The sequence below is a fragment of the Centruroides sculpturatus genome, unplaced genomic scaffold, assembly GCF_000671375.1.
Source record: "Centruroides sculpturatus isolate CEXI.00-Female unplaced genomic scaffold, Cexi_2.0 scaffold874, whole genome shotgun sequence".
NCBI classification, from domain to species: Eukaryota; Metazoa; Arthropoda; class Arachnida; order Scorpiones; family Buthidae; genus Centruroides; species Centruroides sculpturatus.
Window position 1 is genome coordinate 316,535 of NW_019385253.1, and position 23,843 is coordinate 340,377.

The 23,843-nt window shown below is 32.2% G+C and overlaps 4 protein-coding genes across 5 annotated transcripts in view; all 4 read right to left on the bottom strand.

Annotated features, from left to right (window-relative positions):
- LOC111636761 (disintegrin and metalloproteinase domain-containing protein 10-like) overlaps positions 1-7,759 on the bottom strand; it is a 27,414-nt gene extending 19,655 nt beyond the window's left edge. The window contains exons 1-4 of one of the 2 annotated variants that reach the window (XM_023382090.1): positions 7,138-7,759; positions 1,496-1,848; positions 766-1,086; positions 46-596 (exon numbers count right to left, since the gene is read on the bottom strand). In XM_023382090.1, the coding sequence (XP_023237858.1) occupies positions 325-596; positions 766-1,086; positions 1,496-1,848; positions 7,138-7,757 (1,566 nt within the window). In that variant the 5' untranslated portion in view covers positions 7,758-7,759 and the 3' untranslated portion in view covers positions 46-324. Of the gene's footprint in view, positions 1-45; positions 597-765; positions 1,087-1,495; positions 1,849-7,137 lie in introns of those variants that run through there. The other variant, XM_023382089.1, reaches the window with a different exon arrangement.
- LOC111636762 (disintegrin and metalloproteinase domain-containing protein 10-like) lies at positions 5,033-7,033 on the bottom strand. Its single transcript, XM_023382091.1, has 3 exons — positions 6,686-7,033; positions 5,753-6,073; positions 5,033-5,583 (listed from the first exon to the last, which is right to left on the bottom strand). Exons 1-3 carry the CDS (start codon positions 6,741-6,743, stop codon positions 5,312-5,314), a joined length of 651 nt encoding a protein of 216 aa, XP_023237859.1. The 5' UTR covers positions 6,744-7,033; the 3' UTR covers positions 5,033-5,311.
- A 3,414-nt stretch (positions 7,760-11,173) lies between the features above and the next one.
- LOC111636760 (disintegrin and metalloproteinase domain-containing protein 10-like) lies at positions 11,174-14,233 on the bottom strand. Its single transcript, XM_023382087.1, has 5 exons — positions 13,586-14,233; positions 13,135-13,487; positions 12,405-12,725; positions 11,680-12,235; positions 11,174-11,612 (listed from the first exon to the last, which is right to left on the bottom strand). Exons 1-5 carry the CDS (start codon positions 14,224-14,226, stop codon positions 11,462-11,464), a joined length of 2,022 nt encoding a protein of 673 aa, XP_023237855.1. The 5' UTR covers positions 14,227-14,233; the 3' UTR covers positions 11,174-11,461.
- A 204-nt stretch (positions 14,234-14,437) lies between these two features.
- Positions 14,438-20,534, bottom strand: LOC111636753 (disintegrin and metalloproteinase domain-containing protein 10-like). The gene is made up of 6 exons (XM_023382073.1): positions 20,483-20,534; positions 18,917-19,608; positions 18,501-18,850; positions 17,619-17,936; positions 15,866-16,421; positions 14,438-15,788 (listed from the first exon to the last, which is right to left on the bottom strand). The coding sequence occupies exons 2-6, from the start codon at positions 19,543-19,545 to the stop codon at positions 15,677-15,679; spliced, it is 1,965 nt and encodes a 654-aa protein (XP_023237841.1). The 5' UTR covers positions 19,546-19,608; positions 20,483-20,534; the 3' UTR covers positions 14,438-15,676.
- Between the last annotated feature and the right edge of the window lie 3,309 nt (positions 20,535-23,843).

Sequence of the window (23,843 nt, forward strand, 5' to 3'; positions counted from 1 at the left end):
GATACTGTACAAAATGTTCTGGAAGGTAAAATTTTCTTACATTAAACACCATCCAGTATTGTTGTTACAAGGTGTTTCTGGAAATGTTGCAAATATTTCTTTATCTGGTAGTCTAATCTTCCAGTCCGAAGCCGATTTGCAATTTCCCTTCTGATCTTCACAGCATATCTGACACTCTTTGTTATCTGCACATTTACAAATTTCTAGGTCATTTCTTTTACAAATATCGATGAGGCATCTGCCAGATTTACATTTATTAGGACCTAAAAACTTTGATCCGTCTGGTAAAATCAACTCCGGGCAAAATGGCGTCAATCCATTACACTAAAGAATTTTTTCTCTGCAAGGAATTAAAACAAAACATTGGCGTTGTTCTTCCTTTGCCACAAATTCGCATTTCTCGTTGCAGCAATCTCCTTCTCGCGGACTACAAAAGTTTTTCGATCGTTTCCGGAGTGCACAAGGTGCACCTGATCCTGGAGGATTGCAACAAGGATCGAGTTTTTCACAGGATTCTTTACTTCCGCAGTCGCATTCTTCTCCTTGTTCCGTTATTCCGTTACCGCATGTTGACTTTGGCTTCGTCATGCAAGAAGCTAACAAATGTTTTAAACATTAAAAATGAAGTATTAAATAATTTAAATTTTGAAATTAAAGAAAGGGTATTATAAATTTGATTAACTTAAACGTGAAAAAATTCGAAAAGAATATGCAGAATAAACTATTCGTTCATACGAAATTTAATAATAACAGAAATTTAATTACCTCCCTTATTTACGAAAAGATGTTCGTATATTTGAATTTTGCTGCATGGAGAAAACTTCCAGTTGTTGTACAACCATCCATCTGAATAATTATATGTTGACTGGCTGTACATAATATAATTACCGAGAGTGTTATTATTCAAGTATGCGGGTGAACACACGGGATGATCAGGAGGATCGTTGGTACCCCCGAGTAAATTCCCCATTATCTGAAGCAAACGTTTACTAATCTGCATTCGTGGAACTCTTCTCTTATAAGCCACATTTGTTATAAATGCCACGTTTCCACTCATTCCTTTTGGGTTTCCCCAACAAACTCCTCCTAATAGAAAATGTTCATTTTCAATTTAAGTACTAATTTATAAATATTATTATATCTAAAAATAAGTTATGATATATTTATAAGTGATCAATAACGGGATCGTCTATGGAATATTTTTTGTATGAATATAATGATAATTTGATTTTTGGTGAATTTTTAAAATAATATCGCTTGACTGAAGCATATTGTCCTCGGTCCTTCTACAAGCTGAAAGAAAGAAGCGTGGCAATTGGTAAGAAAAAGGCTAATTAATGCTAATAGTATTCAATGAAGAATTTAAGAGAGATTCTTTATTTTAACGTTAAAAGTTAATAGCAAGTTCCTGCTTTTGTAATGACTTAATAGAGTGCAGCAATTTGGATTTCCTGCAGTGGTCTAAAATTTAAATTATCTGATATTTTTGTCTTACCAGTATACGCCTCTCCAATTGTTTCTGTAAAGTCTCTGTGGCAGAAATTTATAAACATGCACCAGGTTTGTTTTGAATGACCAGATAGAAGTGTAGTGTATTCGAAATGGTTATCTATAGATTCGTTTAAATAATAACCAGGATTATTTGGGTTTTCTATGATAGTAATTTTTTCCACATTAATTTTTATTCCTTCAGCTGCATCTACCGTGCTAAAATCTAAATTTCTGAAGACTTTGTCTGCAACTTTCATATGATATAACATTTCTGCAATAATTGCTCCACGATCTTTATTAAAATAATCTACGAAGGTATGGTCTGCCATTATCTCTATACTGCACATTAACATGTTTCTGAAAACGACGGAAATTTTCATTTTATTACTATTTTAAGTGTTCAAATTACAAACTAGTCCTTATTAATCCATAAAGATTAAATTAATAAAACTCACTGTTTGTTAAATGTAGAGTTTATTTCAAAAACAGACCTCAAAGTTTCTTTACGATTAAATAAATTTTTATAAAATTTATTTTTCCGCTTGGAATGCGATCGATTTCCTTTTATTCTTTTGCATTGTACAGGTGTTATGTCGACGTCTTTATAAATTATTAATTTATCATTAAAGGTTTCGTCTTTAAAATACGTAAACGCATTTTCTGTATAAAAAGTATCGTATTTTAATTGAATTTTGCCAATAAATCCATTTCTGTGCAGATAACCATTTGCAAAAGACTGTGGCTCTCCCGAAACGATTCCCTTGTATATTGCTGAGCCATCGATGTTTTTAGGATATAACTTGATAATTTCGTCACCAACTATAAAGACTTTGGCACTCGGAGATATTATTGTATTATCTTCTTGCAAAATCAATTCAAAATTCTTTTCGAATGCTCGAAACCTCAGAGTAAATGGCAACTTACTCCTTATATGTTCTGCTATCTTACCATCATTGAAATTTGCTTTGAAGTCTATTATGTCGTAATCTCTGAACTGTTGTAATTTTTGATAATTTATTGAGATAGGAAATAAAAGGAAACTAACATAAATATTCAACAAAATGGTCAGAGAATTCATTTTAATAAAATACAGCATTATTAAATTTTATTTGTTTCGAAATAATTGTTAAATCTATTGTTTATTTATTTATTGTTGAGACAATAAATTTATGATTTGAAATTAAATTTTATTCATAACGAAATTTATCTGGAGAAGTATTTTATTTTAATCTATTAATTAAAATATCAGAAAAGTATGATAAATTAAAATATGTTTTTAAATCATTTCTGAATAAAGTATAGTTATTTCCAACAATTCAAAATTTTCTAAAATGGAGTCATTGTTTCGTACTGTTGAAAAATTTAACATAAAATAACTTTTCTTTATTATTTTATAATTTGTTATAATTATTTCAATAATGTTCACTACAATCTCGATAATTCTGCCTTCGCTACTATGTCGAGGAGTCCTCCACTAGTTGACTGTCGGATATTACTGACACTGTTGTGAAAACGATAGAATTTTATTAAAAAGAACAAATGATAATGCTTATGAGGTTTATAAGATGCACTTTTAAGGGTCATTTAATAATTTTGCATAAAACATATGTTTCAAGACAAATGCTTTCATGATATGGAACATTTATCTCAATATTAGTAATTGAAAATTTTCGGCACATAATTATATGTAGTAGCCGGCTTTGCGTTTTTTTTTTTTCTGATACAAATGGCTGCTCAAAGCCTATGTTAACACAATGAAGCACTATTGAAGTCGACAGAAGAGACCAAGTTAATTAAATTATGTCAATGCAATTATTCGTCGTCATTGCGCTGCGAGGCAAGAAAATTACAAACTTTCTTGTTAGGTGATTATGTCCATTGTCATCAATTAATTAAAGGAAAAATAAATTAACGCTTTCGACGATTACATGCAAGACGTGGAAAAGAGAGCACCAATACCTGCGGCGGAGCGGGCGTAGCAGGGAAGCAAGAAGCAACTGAGGAACACAAAAAATGTCGGTGGTCCATAAAACATTACATTCGTACTCATAGTTTCATCCATTTGTAGGAAGTGCATCGAAAGAATTATGTTGACCAGCTAATCGTATCGAAGTTACCACATCCATCGCCTACGAAGTTACCACATCCATTACCACATCCATCTACCTACGCTATACGGCTCGATGGTTGGGTGCTTTGTTTTCGACTAAGGTTGCGCAGGTGTGGTTGATCGCGTTGTCCATGGGAGCCCACACAATGGGCTCGAAAAATGCAATATAACACGGTTATACTAATTTTACAACTTTCAAGTTTCTATTTTTTTTTTTTTTTCAAAGTGTTAAAAGTTTCAGTAAATTATCCATTAAAATATTGTGTTTAGTGATTGAGTGTAAACATGTCTGCCAATGTTTAGTGATATCATTCATTCTACCACCGTTTGCATTGAGAAGAGTGTATGGCATAATCAGCTTTATAATTTTTAAATAAATAAATATTTTGAATATATCTTATTTTTATAGTATTTTCTCTTGAAATAACGATAAAATACAATTAAAAAAACAANAGGTTTAACATCGACGAAAATTCAGCGCGAAGCGACACCGCAACAGAGAAAAATGTCAAGATGGAAAAATTAATATATTTTTCGTGCATAATCGGTTATCCGAAACATCGATCTTCCGAACAACCCCAGTCCCCAATTGATTCGGATAATCGACGCTCTACTGTATTTAGTGAATGCAATTTTCGAATAGAAAACCGTAATATTATTTTAAAATTTAACTGTAGAAATAGGGTAACTGTGAAACTGGTATTTATCAACGTACTGTAGCAAGATGTCTTTGTATAGACCAGTGCTTTATGGTAAAAAAAACTCGAAGACATTTTTATCTAAAATATTGCATTGCCTTGGTGACTATATACAAGCACACATTTAGTGCACACATGTAGTGCATATATGTAGTGCCACTGCTTCTAACTGCTACTAATACTAAATTTTGATCGAATTTGTAATGTAAAAAATAATGTCCGTGGGAGATTTATCCCTCACACTGAATAAACCTGCATAAATACACAGGGGTTAATTTTCAACCCTTAGAAAGATACTGTTTTAAATCAATGTTCAATTTTTTTTCTATACGAGTAACTAAACTCGGTCCAAAGAACACAGATAACTTTTTGTTAAAGAATTGAAGTAATAGTAATTAAACCCAAAGAATTGTTTATTTTGGGTTTATACGTAAACACATTCATTTGTATATTTTCATCACCGTACAAAAACTTTATATAATTTCACTTTTACACTCTACAACGTTCAGGTTTGATATAAAATAATATATTTTTCGCAATATCGATACAAACCCACGAAAAGTTGGACAATCGTGTGTATCGGAATCAGTAATAAATATGGCCAAAAAGTATTCCACCAATTTCCACGAATGTGTTTTACGTTGCATGTTCCATTCCTGAAAAAGTAAGAATTATATTGTATCAAAAAGATACTGTACAAAATGTTCTGGAAGGTAAAATTTTCTTACATTAAACACCATCCAGTATTGTTGTTACAAGGTGTTTCTGGAAATGTTGCAAATATTTCTTTATCTGGTAGTCTAATCTTCCAGTCCGAAGCCGATTTGCAATTTCCCTTCTGATCTTCACAGCATATCTGACACTCTTTGTTATCTGCACATTTACAAATTTCTAGGTCATTTCTTTTACAAATATCGATGAGGCATCTGCCAGATTTACATTTATTAGGACCTAAAAACTTTGATCCGTCTGGTAAAATCAACTCCGGGCAAAATGGCGTCAATCCATTACACTAAAGAATTTTTTCTCTGCAAGGAATTAAAACAAAACATTGGCGTTGTTCTTCCTTTGCCACAAATTCGCATTTCTCGTTGCAGCAATCTCCTTCTCGCGGACTACAAAAGTTTTTCGATCGTTTCCGGAGTGCACAAGGTGCACCTGATCCTGGAGGATTGCAACAAGGATCGAGTTTTTCACAGGATTCTTTACTTCCGCAGTCGCATTCTTCTCCTTGTTCCGTTATTCCGTTACCGCATGTTGACTTTGGCTTCGTCATGCAAGAAGCTAACAAATGTTTTAAACATTAAAAATGAAGTATTAAATAATTTAAATTTTGAAATTAAAGAAAGGGTATTATAAATTTGATTAACTTAAACGTGAAAAAATTCGAAAAGAATATGCAGAATAAACTATTCGATCATACGAAATTTAATAATAACGGAAATTTAATTACCTCCCTTATTTACGAAAAGATGTTCGTATATTTGAATTTTGCTGCATGGAGAAAACTTCCAGTTGTTGTACAACCATCCATCTGAATAATTATATGTTGACTGGCTGTACATAATATAATTACCGAGAGTGTTATTATTCAAGTATGCGGGTGAACACACGGGATGATCAGGAGGATCGTTGGTACTCCCGAGTAAATACCCCATTGCCTGGAGCATATGTTTACTAATTTGCATTCGTGGAACTCTTCTCTTATATGCAACGTTTGTTATAAATGCCACGTTTCCACTCATTCCTCTTGCGTTTCCTTGACAAACTCCTCCTAATAGAAGATATTCATTTTGAATGTAAGTACTGATCTATAAATATTATTATATCTTAGTGATCAATATGGAATCGCCTAGAAAGTTTGATGTCATTCTATAGGTCATAGTGACTCAAATTGTGTTTCTCATTACGCGGATTCCACCTTTAGGCAGGGTTAAACCCAGAATTAGCTTGAAATAAAGAGCCTCATATGCTATTGAAGTTTGAAAAATGACAGCGCTATGACTAACCTATCCAACTATACAATATTAATCCAATCATGAAAATAATAATAAGTGTATATGCATACTAGCATCATTCAAAAAACATTATTCTGTTATATCTTCTTATTTGAAGAGTTCTTTCAGCGAATTTTCCCTTTTTCGCATTAAACTGGTTGAACCAAGATAAAATAGTATCGAAAATTTGAAGCATAGTTAATTATAAATTCATTAACATATTAAACATATATATTACTCTATGTTAATGTAATTTATAACAAAATTCATAAATCACATCAATAAATTAATGTGATCTTTACCGATATAAAATTCAAAGAAAAATGCCTATTATTAAATACATTGTTTTATAAAATTTAAACTAATATTACACAATTTATAAGTCTTACTAATATACGCCTCTCCAATTTTTTCAGTAAAATCTCTGTGGCAGAAACTTATAAACATGCACCAAGTTTGTTTTGAATGACCAGATAGAAGTGTAATATATTCGAAATAGTCATCTATAGATTCGTTTAAATAATAACCAGGATTATTTCAGTTTTCTATGATAGTAATTTTTTCCACATTGAGTCTTATTCCTTCAGCTGCATCTACCGTGCTAAAGTCTAAATTTCTGAAGACTTTGTCTGCAACTTTTATATGATATAACATTTCTGCGATAATTGTTCCCCGATCTTTATTAAAGTCGTCTACGAAAGTATGGTCTGCCATAATCTCTACACTGCACATTAACATGTTTCTGAAAAACAATGGGAATGTTCATTTTATTACTATTATAAGTGTTCAAATTACAAACTAGTCCATTATTAATCGAAATAATAATAATAATAAAACTCACCGTTTGTTAAATTTTGAGTTTCTTACATCAGATTTCCAAGTTTCTTTATGATTAGATAAATTTCTATATAATTTATTCTTCGGCTTAGAGCAGGCACGATATCCTTTCATTCTTTTGCATTGTACAGGTGTTATGTCTACTTCTTTATAAATTATCAATTTATCTTTAAAGGTTTCGTCTTTAAAATACGTAAACGCATTTTCTGTATAAAAAGTATTGTATTTTAATTGAATTTTTCCAATAAATCCATTTCTGTGCAGATAACCATTTGCAACAGACTGTGGCTCTCCCGAAACGATTCCCTTGTATATGGAAGAGCCTTCGATGTTTTTAGGATATAATTTGATAATTTCTTCTCCAACTATAAAGACTTTGGCACTCGGAGATATTACTGAATTATCTTCTTGAAGTATCAGTTCAAAATTCTTTTCGAATGCTCGAAACTTCAGAGTAATTGGTAACTTTCTTCTTATATGTTCTGCTATCTTATCCTTATTGAATTTCGCTTTGAAATCTATTATGTCGTAATGTCTGAACTGTTGTAATTTTTGATAATTTATTGAGGTAGGAAATAAAAAGAAACTAACATAAATATTCAGCGAAATGGTCAAAGAATTCATTTTAATAAAATATAGCATAATAAAATCTTATTTGTTTCGAAATAATTGTTAAAGCTACTGTTTATTTATTTATTTTTGAGACAATATATTTACGATTTGTTATTCAATTTTATTAATAACGAAATTTATTGGGTAAACTAATTTATACTAATCTCTTAAGTGAAATATACGAAAAAAGTATTAGAAATTAAAATATGTTTTTAATCATTTTTTAATAACATCTAGTTATTTCCAACAATTCAAAATTTTCTAAAACTGAGTCATTGTTTCATACTGTTGAGGAGTTCAACATAAAGTAATTTGATATAATTGTTTTATGGTTTGTTCTAATTCTTTCAATAAAGTACACTACAATCTTTGTAATTCGTCCTTCGCTAGTTCATTCAGTAATCCTCCACGAGTTGACTCTCCATTATTACTGACGCTGTTTGCAAAAACCATAGTATTTTATTAGAAAAACAAACTATAATACTTTTGTGGTCAATGAGATGTTCTTTTAAGGGTGATTTAACAATTCTGCATAAAAGATGCATTTCAAGACAAAGGCTTTCATAATATGTAATAAAGTTCATTCCAATGTAAGTAATTTGTAAGTTAAATTGTTTTTGTTATAGAGACGGGAGTCTGTTACTATCCAGTTCATTTTCTTCGTGATCGTATTTCTCATCGCGTCGTTGCGAAGCTCTACTCTACATCTTGATGAATTGATTCCACTAATTGCAGAAAAAAAGTCAAAATCTTATGTGGTTGTGGTTGTGTTTGCTTTTACTTTTGATTACTACATCGGCGTTCTATGGGAGTAATTGTGAGTCTTGTGTCTGTCCTTCTCTGTTTACTGATATCACAAGGATTATTTTGACGTTTAGTCTGTGTTATTCTTTCCATAAATTACGGAGTTAAGGCCGTTTATCGTTTAAGTACTGTGGTCCACTGCCGGCAGTTTCGGTTTGCGTTTCTAATTTTCAGAAAAATTTAATTTTCTTTAGTTAAGCATCGTGGATATCGGTTATTATTAGGTATAGGTATATTAATTTTTATTAATATCGGATTAATTTCTGTCGTTCTACGACGATCCGGAATTTCGCGTTTTGCGAGCTTCGGGCGGGCTTTCCGCTGTGTTCTGCGGCCCGGCTGTTTAGAGCAATGTACATTTAAATCTGTTCTGTCAACCCTAAAAATTGGTGACTCTGGCCGCTTTTTTATTAACGGTTCAAGTTATTAACGGATTTCGTGGCAGGATAAAAAAGGGAAGGGTTCTCTTACATAATCGATCTTAATTTGGGGTTGCCACACTGGTTTATTGCCGCTTCCGTGTATCGTGTCGGTGGTTCTGTCTAATGGTGTTGTATCGGTTCTATATCGCGGTTATTTTATCTACGTTGATTATCTCATTACGAAGTATGTGTTGCGGACCGAACTGAACTGTAAATTTTCAAACTCTGTTACTACTCTGATTGATTTGATGTTATCATAATGTCTCCGGACTCGGAATCTCAAGTAGTTATTACTTCGTTAGCAAATAGACCTTGTACCGGTAACATATAAGTCAAGCCTAAAACCCGAAGAACGTAATGAGATTCGCGAAGAGTTACACGCATGTTCTCATGCATAGGACAACTACAAAGAATTCTACGAGAAGTCAGAGCAGCGAAGAATCAACCAGTGCAAAGAAAGGAGAGCAACCCATGCTCGATTTTAACAGATTATTAAAATTGGAAGTGCTAAGCAAGACAATAAAGGTTAGGTTAAGTGCAATACATAGACGAAGAGTCATTCTCTTTAAACGTTTCAAACAGCATCGCTGAAAAAATTATAGAAGTCATGAGAGAACAGAATTATATCTAAAAAACAGGAACAAAACATTTATAAGAGAAATTTGCATAATCAGCACAATACTAAAATGTGAAAAAACAAAAGAAAATAATCGACATGTTTTATTCTGTTACTCCAGTTACTTGTAACACATTAATCGTCCACAGACACAGCTCTGTGTCATGGGAAAATACGTAGATGACTTCATATCAATCACACGCTGTTATCAGTGTTGTGGTTTTAATCTACTAGCATGCGACTATGTAGAAAATCAGATGTGCAGCCATAGTGGTAAGGGGCACCGAAACAAACAATGCCAGGTACTAGATAAACTGCATATACTGCTGGAAAGCTAACAAGGAAATTTCTCCAGAGAAGGCTTATAAACCATAACGCCTTCAGTAGCCTTTGTCCTATACTAATAAAGCGAAACGCTCAAACATTGAACAGAACCGATTATGGGTTGTAATAATCAAACTTCAAACAGTACTTTGATAAACGGTACCCATGGCAGTAATACAAGCAATTCCTACTGCATCTCTGACATAGTCCTCAACTCCAAATATAGCGGCTTTGGTCTACCGTAATTTTATCTATTAATTACTGCCTTTATTAGGTTTTTCACTATTGGGACAAGCTCTACCAGAAGGCACTCCGAAAAATCAAGATTGCTTTCACAGGTTAATCCATTGGTTGATTTCCCTGTCTTCACTTTGCTCTGTCAGGTGTAATAACCTCGCAGTGCAGAGCTTACTGGGGCAACAGACCCAACTTTTTCACTCAGACCTTCAGCGTATATTGAGATACTGACAATTATACAACAAGGAAAGAGACTGTCAATTTCCAGTTGTCCACTGAGCCTCTTAAATCCATAGGGTTGGATTCCATACATACGACAAAGTTCTTTTAGCCCAGTTGAATAGGTTTCTTTATAGGGTGTCTTGGTCCTAGAGGAACATTTCGTCAGGCACACAAGAATACAGATGAGAATTCTCAGAAGAATATTGCTCATTTCGAATGGAAATTACTGGCACACTGGGAGGTGCTTGACCATGCACAACAAAACTGTTTCGATCGTTTGTCTGCCTTCCCACTGCAACCTTTGAACGACGCTTTCGTAAAGCCACTCGTACCTGTGAATCCGTCCACCTATAGGAAAGGCATTGAAACAATGATGTTGACAAGCTAATCGTATTGAAGTATCTGTGAAACTTCCACGACAATAACACAGCTTAAACCATTACGTTCAATCTAAAAGGCTGCAGAAAACTTTCTTGCCACGCTTTTTCTCACTGTTTTTACATTTTCATCACAGAAGCACAGTGTGCTCATTATTACCACATTCATCTGTTTACGGTATATTGTACGATGTTTGGTGCTCTGTCTTCCTGTATTTTACGGTTATTAAAATTACAAGTTCGAAAGCTAGAATATCTCAAAACTCATAAAATTGAAAAAAAAAAACATTTTCAAATTGTAGTGTTTAATATTTACAATAATATGTCATAAAAAATTCTACAATATAAATAATATATTAAAATTGCTTTCCTGACTATATTCTTGCTGCATACTCAGAATGCCACTGAACCCAGCTGCTACTAATGCTACATTGCAATTGAATTTGTCATAAAAATAAAGTCCATCACGAATTTATGCTTCATTTTGTATTAACCTGCATGCATACACAGTAATTAATTTTTAATTTTAAGTAACATACTATTCAAACAGGAAGATACAACTATTTTTCCATAAAGTGTGAATAAACGTATTTTGGATTTTCGTAGTAATTAAATCTAAAAAAATGTATAATTGCGTTGATAAACACATTCATTTGTATTGTTTTAATAACCGTATAATAACTTTATTTAGTTTTAATATTTCGTCTTTAACGTTCAAGTTTGATATAAAATAATATATTTTTCGCAATATCGATACAAACCAACGAAAAGTTGGATGATCGTGTATATCGGAATCGGTAATAAATATGGCCAGAAAGTATTCCACCAATTTCCACGAATGTGTTTTACGTTGCATGTTCCATTCCTGAAAAAGTAAAAATTGTTTTTTATCACAAAGATACACAATGTTCTGTAAAGTAATATTCTCTTACATTAAACACTTTCCACTATTGTTGTTACAAGGTGTTCCTGGAAATGTTGCAAATATTTCTTTATCTGGCAGTCTAATCTTCCAGTTCGAAGCCGATTTGCAATTTCCCTTCTGATCTTTACAGCATATCTGACACTCTATGTTGTCAGGACATTTACAAATTTCTAGGTCATTTCTTTTACAAATATCGATGAGGCATCTGCCAGATTTACATTTATTAGGACCTAAACACTTTGATCCGTCTGGTAAAATCATCTCCGGGCAGAATGGCGTCAATCCATTACACTGAAGAATTTTTTTTCTGCAAGGAATTAAAACGAAACATTGGCGTTGCTCTTCCTTTGCCACAAATTCGCATTTCTCGTTGCAGCAATCTCCTTCTCGCGGACTACAAAAGTTTTTCGATCGTTTCCGGAGTGCACAAGGTGCACCTGAACCTGGAGGATTGCAACAAGGATCGAGTTTTTCACAGGATTCTTTACTTCCGCAGTCGCATTCTTCTCCTTGTTCCGTTATTCCGTTACCGCATGTTGACTTTGGCTTCGTCATGCAAGAAGCTAACAAATGTTTTAAACATTAAAAATGAAGTATTAAATAATTTAAATTTTGAAATTAAAGAAAGGGTATTATAAATTTGATTAACTTAAACGTGAAAAAATTCGAAAAGAATATGCAGAATAAACTATTCGTTTATACGTAATTTAATAATAACGGAAATTTAATTACCTCCCTTATTTACGAAAAGATGTTCGTATATTTGAATTTTGCTGCACGGAGAAAACTTCCAGTTGTTGTACAACCATCCATCTGAATAATTATATGTTGACTGGCTGTACATAATATAATTACCGAGAGTGTTATTATTCAAGTATGCGGGTGAACACACGGGATGATCAGGAGGATCGTTGGTACCCCCGAGTAAATTCCCCATTATCTGAAGCAAACGTTTACTAATCTGCATTCGTGGAACTCTTCTCTTATAAGCCACATTTGTTATAAATGCCACGTTTCCACTCATTCCTTTTGGGTTTCCCCAACAAACTCCTCCTAATAGAAAATGTTCATTTTCAATTTAAGTACTAATTTATAAATATTATTATATCTGAAAATAAGTTATGATATATTTATAAGTGATCAATAACGGGATCGTCTATGGAATATTTTTTGTATGAATATAATGATAATTTGATTTTTGGTGAATTTTTAAAATAATATCGCTTGACTGAAGCATATTGTCCTCGGTCCTTCTACAAGCTGAAAGAAAGAAGCGTGGCAATTGGTAAGAAAAAGGCTAATTAATGCTAATAGTATTCAATGAAGAATTTAAGAGAGATTCTTTATTTTAACGTTAAAAGTTAATTGCAAGTTCCTGCTTTTGTAATGACTTAATAGAGTGCAGCAATTTGGATTTCCTGCAGTGGTCTAAAATTTAAATTATCTGATATTTTTGTCTTACCAGTATACGCCTCTCCAATTGTTTCTGTAAAGTCTCTGTGGCAGAAATTTATAAACATGCACCAGGTTTGTTTTGAATGACCAGATAGAAGTGTAGTGTATTCGAAATGGTTATCTATAGATTCGTTTAAATAATAACCAGGATTATTTGGGTTTTCTATGATAGTAATTTTTTCCACATTAATTTTTATTCCTTCAGCTGCATCTACCGTGCTAAAATCTAAATTTCTGAAGACTTTGTCTGCAACTTTCATATGATATAACATTTCTGCAATAATTGCTCCACGATCTTTATTAAAATAATCTACGAAGGTATGGTCTGCCATTATCTCTATACTGCACATTAACATGTTTCTGAAAACGACGGAAATTTTCATTTTATTACTATTTTAAGTGTTTAAATTACAAACTAGTCCTTATTAATCCATAAAGATTAAATTAATAAAACTCACTGTTTGTTAAATGTAGAGTTTATTTCAAAAACAGACCTCAAAGTTTCTTTACGATTAAATAAATTTTTATAAAATTTATTTTTCCGCTTGGAATGCGATCGATTTCCTTTTATTCTTTTGCATTGTACAGGTGTTATGTCGACGTCTTTATAAATTATTAATTTATCATTAAAGGTTTCGTCTTTAAAATACGTAAACGCATTTTCTGTATAAAAAGTATCGTATTTTAATTGAATTTTGCCAATAAATCCATTTCTGTGCAGATAACCATTTGCAAAAGACTGTGGCTCTCCCGAAACGATTCCCTTGTATATTGCTGAGCCATCGATGTTTTTAGGATATAACTTGATAATTTCGTCACCAACTATAAAGACTTTGGCACTCGGAGATATTATTGTATTATCTTCTTGCAAAATCAATTCAAAATTCTTTTCGAATGCTCGAAACCTCAGAGTAAATGGCAACTTACTCCTTATATGTTCTGCTATCTTACCATCATTGAAATTTGCTTTGAAGTCTATTATGTCGTAATCTCTGAACTGTTGTAATTTTTGATAATTTATTGAGATAGGAAATAAAAGGAAACTAACATAAATATTCAACAAAATGGTCAGAGAATTCATTTTAATAAAATACAGCATTATTAAATTTTATTTGTTTCGAAATAATTGTTAAATCTATTGTTTATTTATTTATTGTTGAGACAATAAATTTATGATTTGAAATTAAATTTTATTCATAACGAAATTTATCTGGAGAAGTATTTTATTTTAATCTATTAATTAAAATATCAGAAAAGTATGATAAATTAAAATATGTTTTTAAATCATTTCTGAATAAAGTATAGTTATTTCCAACAATTCAAAATTTTCTAAAATGGAGTCATTGTTTCGTACTGTTGAAAAATTTAACATAAAATAACTTTTCTTTATTATTTTATAATTTGTTATAATTATTTCAATAATGTTCACTACAATCTCGATAATTCTGCCTTCGCTACTATGTCGAGGAGTCCTCCACTAGTTGACTGTCGGATATTACTGACACTGTTGTGAAAACGATAGAATTTTATTAAAAAGAACAAATGATAATGCTTATGAGGTTTATAAGATGCACTTTTAAGGGTCATTTAATAATTTTGCATAAAACATATGTTTCAAGACAAATGCTTTCATGATATGGAACATTTATCTCAATATTAGTAATTGAAAATTTTCGGCACATAATTATATGTAGTAGCCGGCTTTGCGTTTTTTTTTTTTCTGATACAAATGGCTGCTCAAAGCCTATGTTGACACAATGAAGCACTATTGAAGTCGACAGAAGAGACCAAGTTAATTAAATTATGTCAATGCAATTATTCGTCGTCATTGCGCTGCGAGGCAAGAAAATTACAAACTTTCTTGTTAGGTGATTATGTCCATTGTCATCAATTAATTAAAGGAAAAATAAATTAACGCTTTCGACGATTACATGCAAGACGTGGAAAAGAGAGCACCAATACCTGCGGCGGAGCGGGCGTAGCAGGGAAGCAAGAAGCAACTGAGGAACACAAAAAATGTCGGTGGTCCATAAAACATTACATTCGTACTCATAGTTTCATCCATTTGTAGGAAGTGCATCGAAAGAATTATGTTGACCAGCTAATCGTATCGAAGTTACCACATCCATCGCCTACGAAGTTACCACATCCATTACCACATCCATCTACCTACGCTATACGGCTCGATGGTTGGGTGCTTTGTTTTCGACTAAGGTTGCGCAGGTGTGGTTGATCGCGTTGTCCATGGGAGCCCACACAATGGGCTCGAAAAATGCAATATAACACGGTTATACTAATTTTACAACTTTCAAGTTTATATTTTTTTTTTTCAAAGTGTTAAAAGTTTCAGTAAATTATCCATTAAAATATTGTGTTTAGTGATTGAGTGTAAACATGTCTGCCAATGTTTAGTGATATCATTCATTCTACCACCGTTTGCATTGAGAAGAGTGTATGGCATAATCAGCTTTATAATTTTTAAATAAATAAATATTTTGAATATATCTGATTTTTATAGTATTTTCTCTTGAAATAACGATAAAATACAATTAAAAAAACAAAGTCAAGAAGGATGGAATTAGAAATAAACTCCAGAAAGTATCTTTCCAGTTTCCCGAGATGGATTTATCAGATGTATGTTGAACATAGCATTTTCCATTTCTGAAAGAAAATATAATTAATTTTTATTTATTATAATATCATATATTTACATATTGTATAAAATAATATTTTCTTACTTTAAGCATTCGCCTGTATAATTATTACAAGGTGTTCCTGGAAACATTACATATATTTCCCTGTTTGCTTTAAAAATGTTAAATTCTGTAGCGGTTTTGCAATGTCCTTCTTTATTCTTACAACAAAAATGGCATTCTTTGTTCGGTGGACATTTACAAGTTTCTAATCCGCTGCGCTTGCACACATCAATAGTACACGTACCAGATCTACAGACTTTCGAGTCTAAACACGATGTTCCATCTGGTAAAATAACCTCAGGGCAAAATGGTGACATTCCATTGCAGTAACGAATTTTTTCTCTGCAAGGAATGTAAACAAAACATTTGCGTTTTACTTCTTTTGCCACAAATCGGCATTGGTCGTTGCAACACTTTCCTTCACGTGGACTACAAAAATTTTTCGAATATTTAAGGATGGTACACGGTGCACGGGATCCTGGTGGATTACAGCAACGATCCAGCTTCCTACAATAAGTTACGTTTCCGCAATCGCATTCTTCTCCTTCTTCTGTTATTCCATTACCACAAATCGATTCCGATTTCTTCATACAAAATGCTGTAAAAGTATCATTTTAATTACTAAAAAGTTCATTATTTATATAAATAATTGTGACAAATTGCTATTTGAAGATTGTAATAAGAGCAATAGACATGCAAAACTGTTTTCTGAATTTGTTTTCAGGATCAGTTCAACGTTTTAAGAATATTTGGATCTTTTGTTGGCTGTATGTCTTGGATATATCGAGTTCGTTCTTTTACCAACTGGTCTGGTGAAACCCACAATGAATGTTAAATGAGCTCTTTTAGTGCCCACAGGAAAGAAGATGTCAAGAAAAATTCATCAACTATGAACACGAGAAGGTAGAACAAGACTTATTAGAAATGCAAAGTATGGTGTAGTTTGAATGAAACTTTGTGTCTGTAATTTAATAGCCTAAATTCTGAAATTAAATTTGCAAAGTGAAAGAAATAATTGGTGCATATCTCTTCACCTATATGGAATTTAATATGTTTCGCAGTCAAGTTCACACCGTTTAGAAAAATGGTTATGGAAAATTACAAATTTACTGCTGCGTCAAAAATCATTCTTATATCTCACACCAGAAATTGTAAGAAAGTCTGGAAAATTGGGTCATCATGTCTTTCGTTTGTCCTCTAAACGAAAAATAAGGCTTAATAAAAAACAAATTTAGGGAGAAAGAAAAAAACTACTCATCATGTAATAAAATACAAAAAAGAAAAATAAGAATACCTCCGTTGTAAAGCAACTGTAGAAGGCTCTTTAAAAGATGTATATTGAATAGGTTTACTGTCAATATTTTCACTCTACTTCATCAGGAGATAGGATATGATGTCTAATATATCATTAATGGAAACATTGATCATGTGTTAAAGAAGATAATGACGATGAGATTTACCACACTTTCTTCTTATTTGTTGAAAAAAATGAAACTTTCTGCTATAAAAGTTTCTTTACGAGAACTAAATAATGTTTTATTCATTCTTTGATGTTTAATTTTAACGAACTTAATTTGAGAAACACCTGTGTTTCCCAATCTGTGAGGCAAGATGGGTTATTTGAAATGATTTCCTAACTACAACATCTTGTTCCATCTTCCCTTACCGCATTGTTCTATTTCACCAATCATTATTACAATTCACAAAATGGCAACAATTAGGAATACTAATGTAAAGATATTCTAAAATTATACACATTAATTATTCTTCTACATAATATATCAAATATACCTACCTGCATTGTCCACAAACAAACGTTTGTATATATGTCTTTTACTACAAGGTGAGAAAATCCGATTATTGTACAATGATCCATCCGTGTAATTGAGTATTAAAGCACTATACATGATATAATTTCCGAAAGGGTCATTCATATCTCCAGGAGAACATATTTTATCTTTAGGTGGATCGTGTTCACTCCCAAATGAATGGCCCATTTCGTGAAACAAAGTATTGCTAACGTATGCTTTTAAAACCTTTTTACTCCGTACAAGAGTTGTAACAAACACTATATTGTAACTTTTATCTGTCTTACTTCCTAAACAAACACCTCCTAAAAAAATATAAATTATAATTATTAAATAGAACATTTATTATTTAAAGAAACATATTAATTGAGGATATTATATACACTAATAATATGTAATAATTTTTATAACGTGTGTTTTGGTATATGTATTGAGTTTGCTATTATAAAAAATTATTATAAATATATATTTTAAAGATACACTATATAGAAAGTCGTTTTAATATATTGTATACCAAGTGAATAAACTTGAACACCAATATGTCATGGGTAACAACTGAATAACAAGCTGGTCACGTGATGTTTTTCGGGTGTTTTTTTGTGTTAACACCTGTATTGCTTCCAATTGCTAATAAAAAGTTTCTGAGAAGCCACATGTAGAAGACCCATGTGTTGCATGGGTCTTTTACATGCAAGTTCAGAAGTGTGTTATCAACGAAGCCACTGATCAGCTGAAATCTTTAAATCGCGGATGTAAGAAAGAATTACTACAACATTCAATTTACCGATTCTTCAATTTACATTATATTATTTCTTGAAGTGGTTATAAATTTACGCATAAATTTGATTAAATGCTATACATAAACTTACCCAGTATTGCCTGTCCAATTATTTCATTAAATTCTCTGTTACAGAAGGTTACCGACAGGCACGAAGTTTGTCTCGAAAAATCAGCCAGGCGAAGAGTAAAAGCAGTAGCGTTAGTTTCAATGAAATTCAAGTGATAAAAAGAGCTATTTGCATTTTCAATGATTGTGATTTTTTCTACATTAAGTCTTATCCCCTTTGTTACATCTTCGTTAAAGTTTAATTGTCGAAAAACTTTGTCTGCCACCTTCACGTGATACAATATTTCTGCAATAATAGTCGCTCGATCGCAATCAAATGCATCTACGAAAGTATGATCTGCCATTATATCCAAATTGCAGGTTAATCGTTTCCTTAAAGATATTACATAAAATAAATAAAAATAAAGCGTATCAATTGTAATTAATCATAATTATTACCTATTATTAAGTGTAGATTTTCGTACAGAATATGACTCCCAGATTTTATTGTAGTTAAAATATTTTCTTGACACAGAATCATCTAACAGACTATTGGTAGAAGGTCTATTCCCATTTAAACTTCTACCTCTTACAGGTAATATATCCACTTCTTTATAAATTATTAATTTATTTTTATAAATTGCACTTTTTAAATACGTAGAGGCAGTTTCTGTATAATATGTTTCGTTATTTAAGTGAATTTTACCAACAAATCCATTTTCGTGCAGATATCCGTTTACGGAAGATTGCTTTGCACCCGAAACATTTCCTTCGTAAATGGAAGACCCCTCGACATTTTTCAGATATAATTTGATAATTTCCTTTCCAATTATAAAGACTTTGCTGCTTGGTGATGTTATTGAATTGTCTTCTCGCAGGTTCAGTTCGAAATCCTTTCTGAATGCTTGAAATTTCACAGTAATCTCTATTTTCTCGCGAATAGATCTAGCTTTAGTGTTTTCATTAAACTTTATTTTCAATGATATTATCTCATAGTATTTTAACTGGGTTAGTTCTATACAGTTCATACGTGATATTATTATATAAGAGAGTAGCAAAATGATTAGCATCCTTGTCAACAATTCCATTTAAGTAAAAGCTGTTGTTTTCAACCTTTGCATAAAATAACACTACAGTAATTTTCTGTTTCCCTAGAAAAAATATTCGTGCGATTAGAAAACAAACAAATTAACAACTACAGGTAAGTTATAAATACTTTTACACATATGCATATAGTAATAATTGGTACGTATCTTATAATATAATCGAGATGGGTTAATAATGATAATAATTTATTCCTCTACTATAAACAAATTACAGAATTTTTAAAATGTGTTAGATTGTGCACTCGGTGTGATAAATTCTTACATAAGATAACCTTTGTAAATATAAATCAAATACTATAATATAATATAGTAGAAGGGCTATAAGTACGAAATAATCGAATAATATTAATCTTTGCTGTTGTTAGTTTGTGCACGAAGAGAAAAGGACTACACGAGACCGTTTCGAACTCGAATCGAATTTTAATATTTTGAAATTTGCGTGGCTCATCGCGATTGGGCATTGCTACAGAAAATATTTTCCAATGTAAATTAATATATAAAACCAATTTTTTCGGCATGAAAATTTGAAAAACGCCAAACTTATATGCTAGTAATATATAATTTCACAAATGTACAGCAGTTATTCTTGAGGAAAAAACGAAGAATTTTATATTTATGTATTACACCACAAAGTTGGCATCATTCTATAAGGTGTTCTAAAAGTGAATAGGGAAAAGTAATAAATTACTGTAAGGTACAAGTTGCTACATTATATTAATTGTCTACCTACAGGAAAAGATCACAGAAAATCATCGGGCCGGAAAAAAAAAAACAAGAAACGAAGGAGAAGACCATGGTTTTAACATTTCAGCTTAATAATAAAAAACTTATTTAATATTTACTGTAAATTAATTTAAATAAGTTAAAATAATCGAATTAGAGCAAAGTTAACGACTGAAAGTTAATTAGAAAATCTTACTCGTTTGATGAAAACGAACAGAAAAGGAATACACGAGACCGTTTCGAACTCGAATAGAATTTTAATATTTTGAAGTTTGGGTGGCTCATCGCGATTGGGCATTGCTACAGAAAAATATTTTCCAATGTAAATTAATATATAAAACCAACCTTTTCGGCATGAAAATTTGAAACTTTAAANATAGAATTTTAATATTTTGAAGTTTGGGTGGCTCATCGCGATTGGGCATTGCTACAGAAAAATATTTTCCAATGTAAATTAATATATAAAACCAACCTTTTCGGCATGAAAATTTGTGACTTTAAACGCAAATCGTGCAATAAAAACGAATGTTCCTTGTCGTCGAAAAAAAAACAGTAAAACTTGTCTAAAACGGGAAAATATTTACAGTAAGCGGATATTTACACGTTAAAACTTACTGTGTAGCCGAAAACACGTCACTCTTGCGAACACAAGAGATTTGCGGTACGAAGGTTGAAACTTAATCATGTTAAAAAGAAAAGAGATTGAGATTTTTCTTCTCTTAAAATATGCAAAACCGCTGTAAAGTATAATCTTCCTCACAGACTGTGATAAAGTGTATTAATATTTTTGTATATAATTGTAAATTTGCATTTTTGGTTTCTTCTACCGAAACGATTCTCAGGAGCTAGTCTGGACGTCTTATGCCTCTTACGCTTTGCATAACTGCACTCAATAGGAGTTGTACTAATGCGTTGAGATATTATTGTATCTTCACTGGTTTCGTTCAAATTATCTTTGAATGCGTGAAATTTCACAGTGATTCGTGATTTCATACATATCGATTCTCTAGACTTCTCTTACAATGTTATCATCCCATAGTATTATAACTAGTCCAATTTTTGAGCATAGCTGTTGTAATAATAAATGTAGAAATATAAAAATGCTTAGTTTAATTATCAAATAGGACTTCATACTATTTAAACTCAAACAAGAGAAAAGAAAAACTTATGTTATTTCACTTTGAAATTCAGACTATGATTCGGATAAATTAACATTATGCGTAAAGATATATTTATTACATTCCAATCTCAGCTGCTCGTAGTCACAGTGAAGATAAAAAACAAGATATACCTGTAAGAAACACGACTGAGGTTTACAGATTGGGTGAACGGTGAGGATATTGCCAGTTCATATTTTAAAGGTTTAATACCTGGCAGTTTTTATTGTACATTAGTTCCTGTGATGTAAGTATCATTATATATGCCCTGTGTAAAATTTAAGTTTTGGTCTCTTCCTACTTTCAAAAAATATAAAAATCAAATACAACACAAATGGTCAATGACTTTTTCACTTTAATAGAAAACGTTATGGAATCTGTTTACATACCGATTACATCTGGGTCCTGATCATTGCGTAACCATATTGATGCAACGGGTACATAACCCGTTATCTCTGCCTATTTACAACACTGCTCATTGTATTATTTTGTGATTCATGAATATACTATTTTGTAAACGAAGAATTATTTATTGTGACAACATCACAATGCCGGGGTACAATTTTTAATGATATATTTTTAATTTATTTCATTTAAACTATAAGCTTTCCACCTCAAATTAATATTTGCTTGCCTCTGTACATCATACTTTTCCGTTAGAAATGGAGCCGTGCAGGTCATTTATTAACAAAAGACTTTAGGGGAAAAATTCTGAATTTAAAGAAGGTAAATAACATTTCACATTGAAGGAAGACGTGCAGTTAATGGAGGCTTTCTCTCCCTAATGTTTCCATACCTCTCTCGTATTTCATATACCTATTTCTCTTTTTTTTTGATTAAGGAAACACGAACAGACGGACGGACACAGACTGATTCCATACATACATATATGAAAGACTTGCCGATTGCAGAGACAACGTTTAAACGCCGACGCAGTTTACAGATCGTTCAGACCACGGTTTAGAAAAATTTAATTGCACAAACGGCGTTTCTCGCTTGCCACAGTTTATACGGCGATTAGAAACAAGTTATTTGACCGACTTTCTACACTCCCCGATAGCAAGTTTAGACACCAATTTATTTGAGTGCCGCCACAAATAGCTATGTGTAAAAGTTAGTGTCAAGTGGCTGTTAGTTGGAACACTTAAAACTTATATCTACTTAATACTAATAAAACTGAACGCGAGTCCAAATCCAAATTCTAGACAACTAGACAGACAGTGTGACAATAAACGAACACAATGACAAAGTGTGACCATTCGGGTCGGCACCTCTTTAGTGCCCTGTCAGGATTGACACCACCGTGTTTATCGAAACATGGAAGCCGAGACGGCAATTACTACGTCACACCGTCGCGCGAGCGGTCCCGTAAGTGGACAGACGGATTCGTAATGTCAGCCGATCAAGAGACAGCATGTGGAAGAGACTCGAACTACACTTTACAATTAACAAGGATTTAATTTAAAATAAATTGGATAAGATACAGAGATTCTAAAGTTGGTCGCGGAGAGAGAGAGTTCACATAACGAGCGCGAGTTGCATAAATACCTGGTGATAAAAAGTGATTTCCTAATGAAGCTCTCTTAGGGTGATAACAGTTCCGATCGTGATTAGTTCCACTATAATATCCACTAGCACAATAATGGCACAAGTTGTCCAAATGGGCACTGGTCAACGATTTTCCCGGAGTAATCGGTACGGGATTCCTTTGACGGAGGAACAAACGACGACTGACTTTTTTCCACCTGTCTCTGGCGATATTCACAGACGATATCGGCCGTCCAGAGGTTAAAAGATCGCGAGAAAGCGTCGTTTTGCCTTCGATAAAATGTAATGGGAGACTCTCTAAGGTAGCTACGAACAACAATTGTTACGTAACTCGAAGAATACTAATAGTAAAGTCTAGTTCGAATATAGGAATTTCTGCTACCTCACACAAAGTAAAGAAGATTAACGAACCGACTGAAAACAAACAAGCAAGACCCCAATTTTTTTAATTAATTTCTTTATTTATTATCTATTTTGTTTATTTTTAAACATTAACTTACTCACTAACTAAACTAACCTACCATAACATAGGACAGACTTAACCAGACGACTATAGCTAACAACCCTTATGTAATTTAACCAAACCTATCATAACTTAACCGGAAACTAAAAGTCTCTAATCTCATTTATAACTAAGACTAACTTAAACTAACCGAATTTAGACTGACAAAAAGTGTAAAATAAAAATTAAAATAGGAAGTTGAAAGACAGCTATATAACAACAGTTAAAACAAAGCAAGGGAAAGCTAATACTGAAACAGTGGGACAAGGTAACAGTGTGAATTTATGTCTACAATTTTTCGAAACTGTAGCCGAATTAATTAGAGGTCAGTTGAATGTATAATGTATTTT

Excerpts from the sequence above, each read along its gene's own strand:
- LOC111636753 (XM_023382073.1), bottom strand. The coding sequence starts at position 19,545 with ATGGAATTGTTGACAAGGATGCTAATCATTTTGCTACTCTCTTATATA. Across the intron at positions 17,937-18,500 it reads AATTGGACAGGCAATACTGG|GAGGTGTTTGTTTAGGAAGT; the intron begins GTAAGTTTATGT and ends ATATTTTTTTAG. Across the intron at positions 16,422-17,618 it reads TTTGTTTGTGGACAATGCAG|CATTTTGTATGAAGAAATCG; the intron begins GTAGGTATATTT and ends ATACTTTTACAG.
- LOC111636762 (XM_023382091.1), bottom strand. The coding sequence starts at position 6,743 with ATGTTTATAAGTTTCTGCCACAGAGATTTTACTGAAAAAATTGGAGAG. Across the intron at positions 6,074-6,685 it reads AATTGGAGAGGCGTATATTA|GAGGAGTTTGTCAAGGAAAC; the intron begins GTAAGACTTATA and ends ATCTTCTATTAG. Across the intron at positions 5,584-5,752 it reads TCTTTTCGTAAATAAGGGAG|CTTCTTGCATGACGAAGCCA; the intron begins GTAATTAAATTT and ends AACATTTGTTAG.
- LOC111636760 (XM_023382087.1), bottom strand. The coding sequence starts at position 14,226 with ATGCTGTATTTTATTAAAATGAATTCTCTGACCATTTTGTTGAATATT. Across the intron at positions 13,488-13,585 it reads AACTCTACATTTAACAAACA|AAACATGTTAATGTGCAGTA; the intron begins GTGAGTTTTATT and ends CGTCGTTTTCAG. Across the intron at positions 12,236-12,404 it reads TCTTTTCGTAAATAAGGGAG|CTTCTTGCATGACGAAGCCA; the intron begins GTAATTAAATTT and ends AACATTTGTTAG.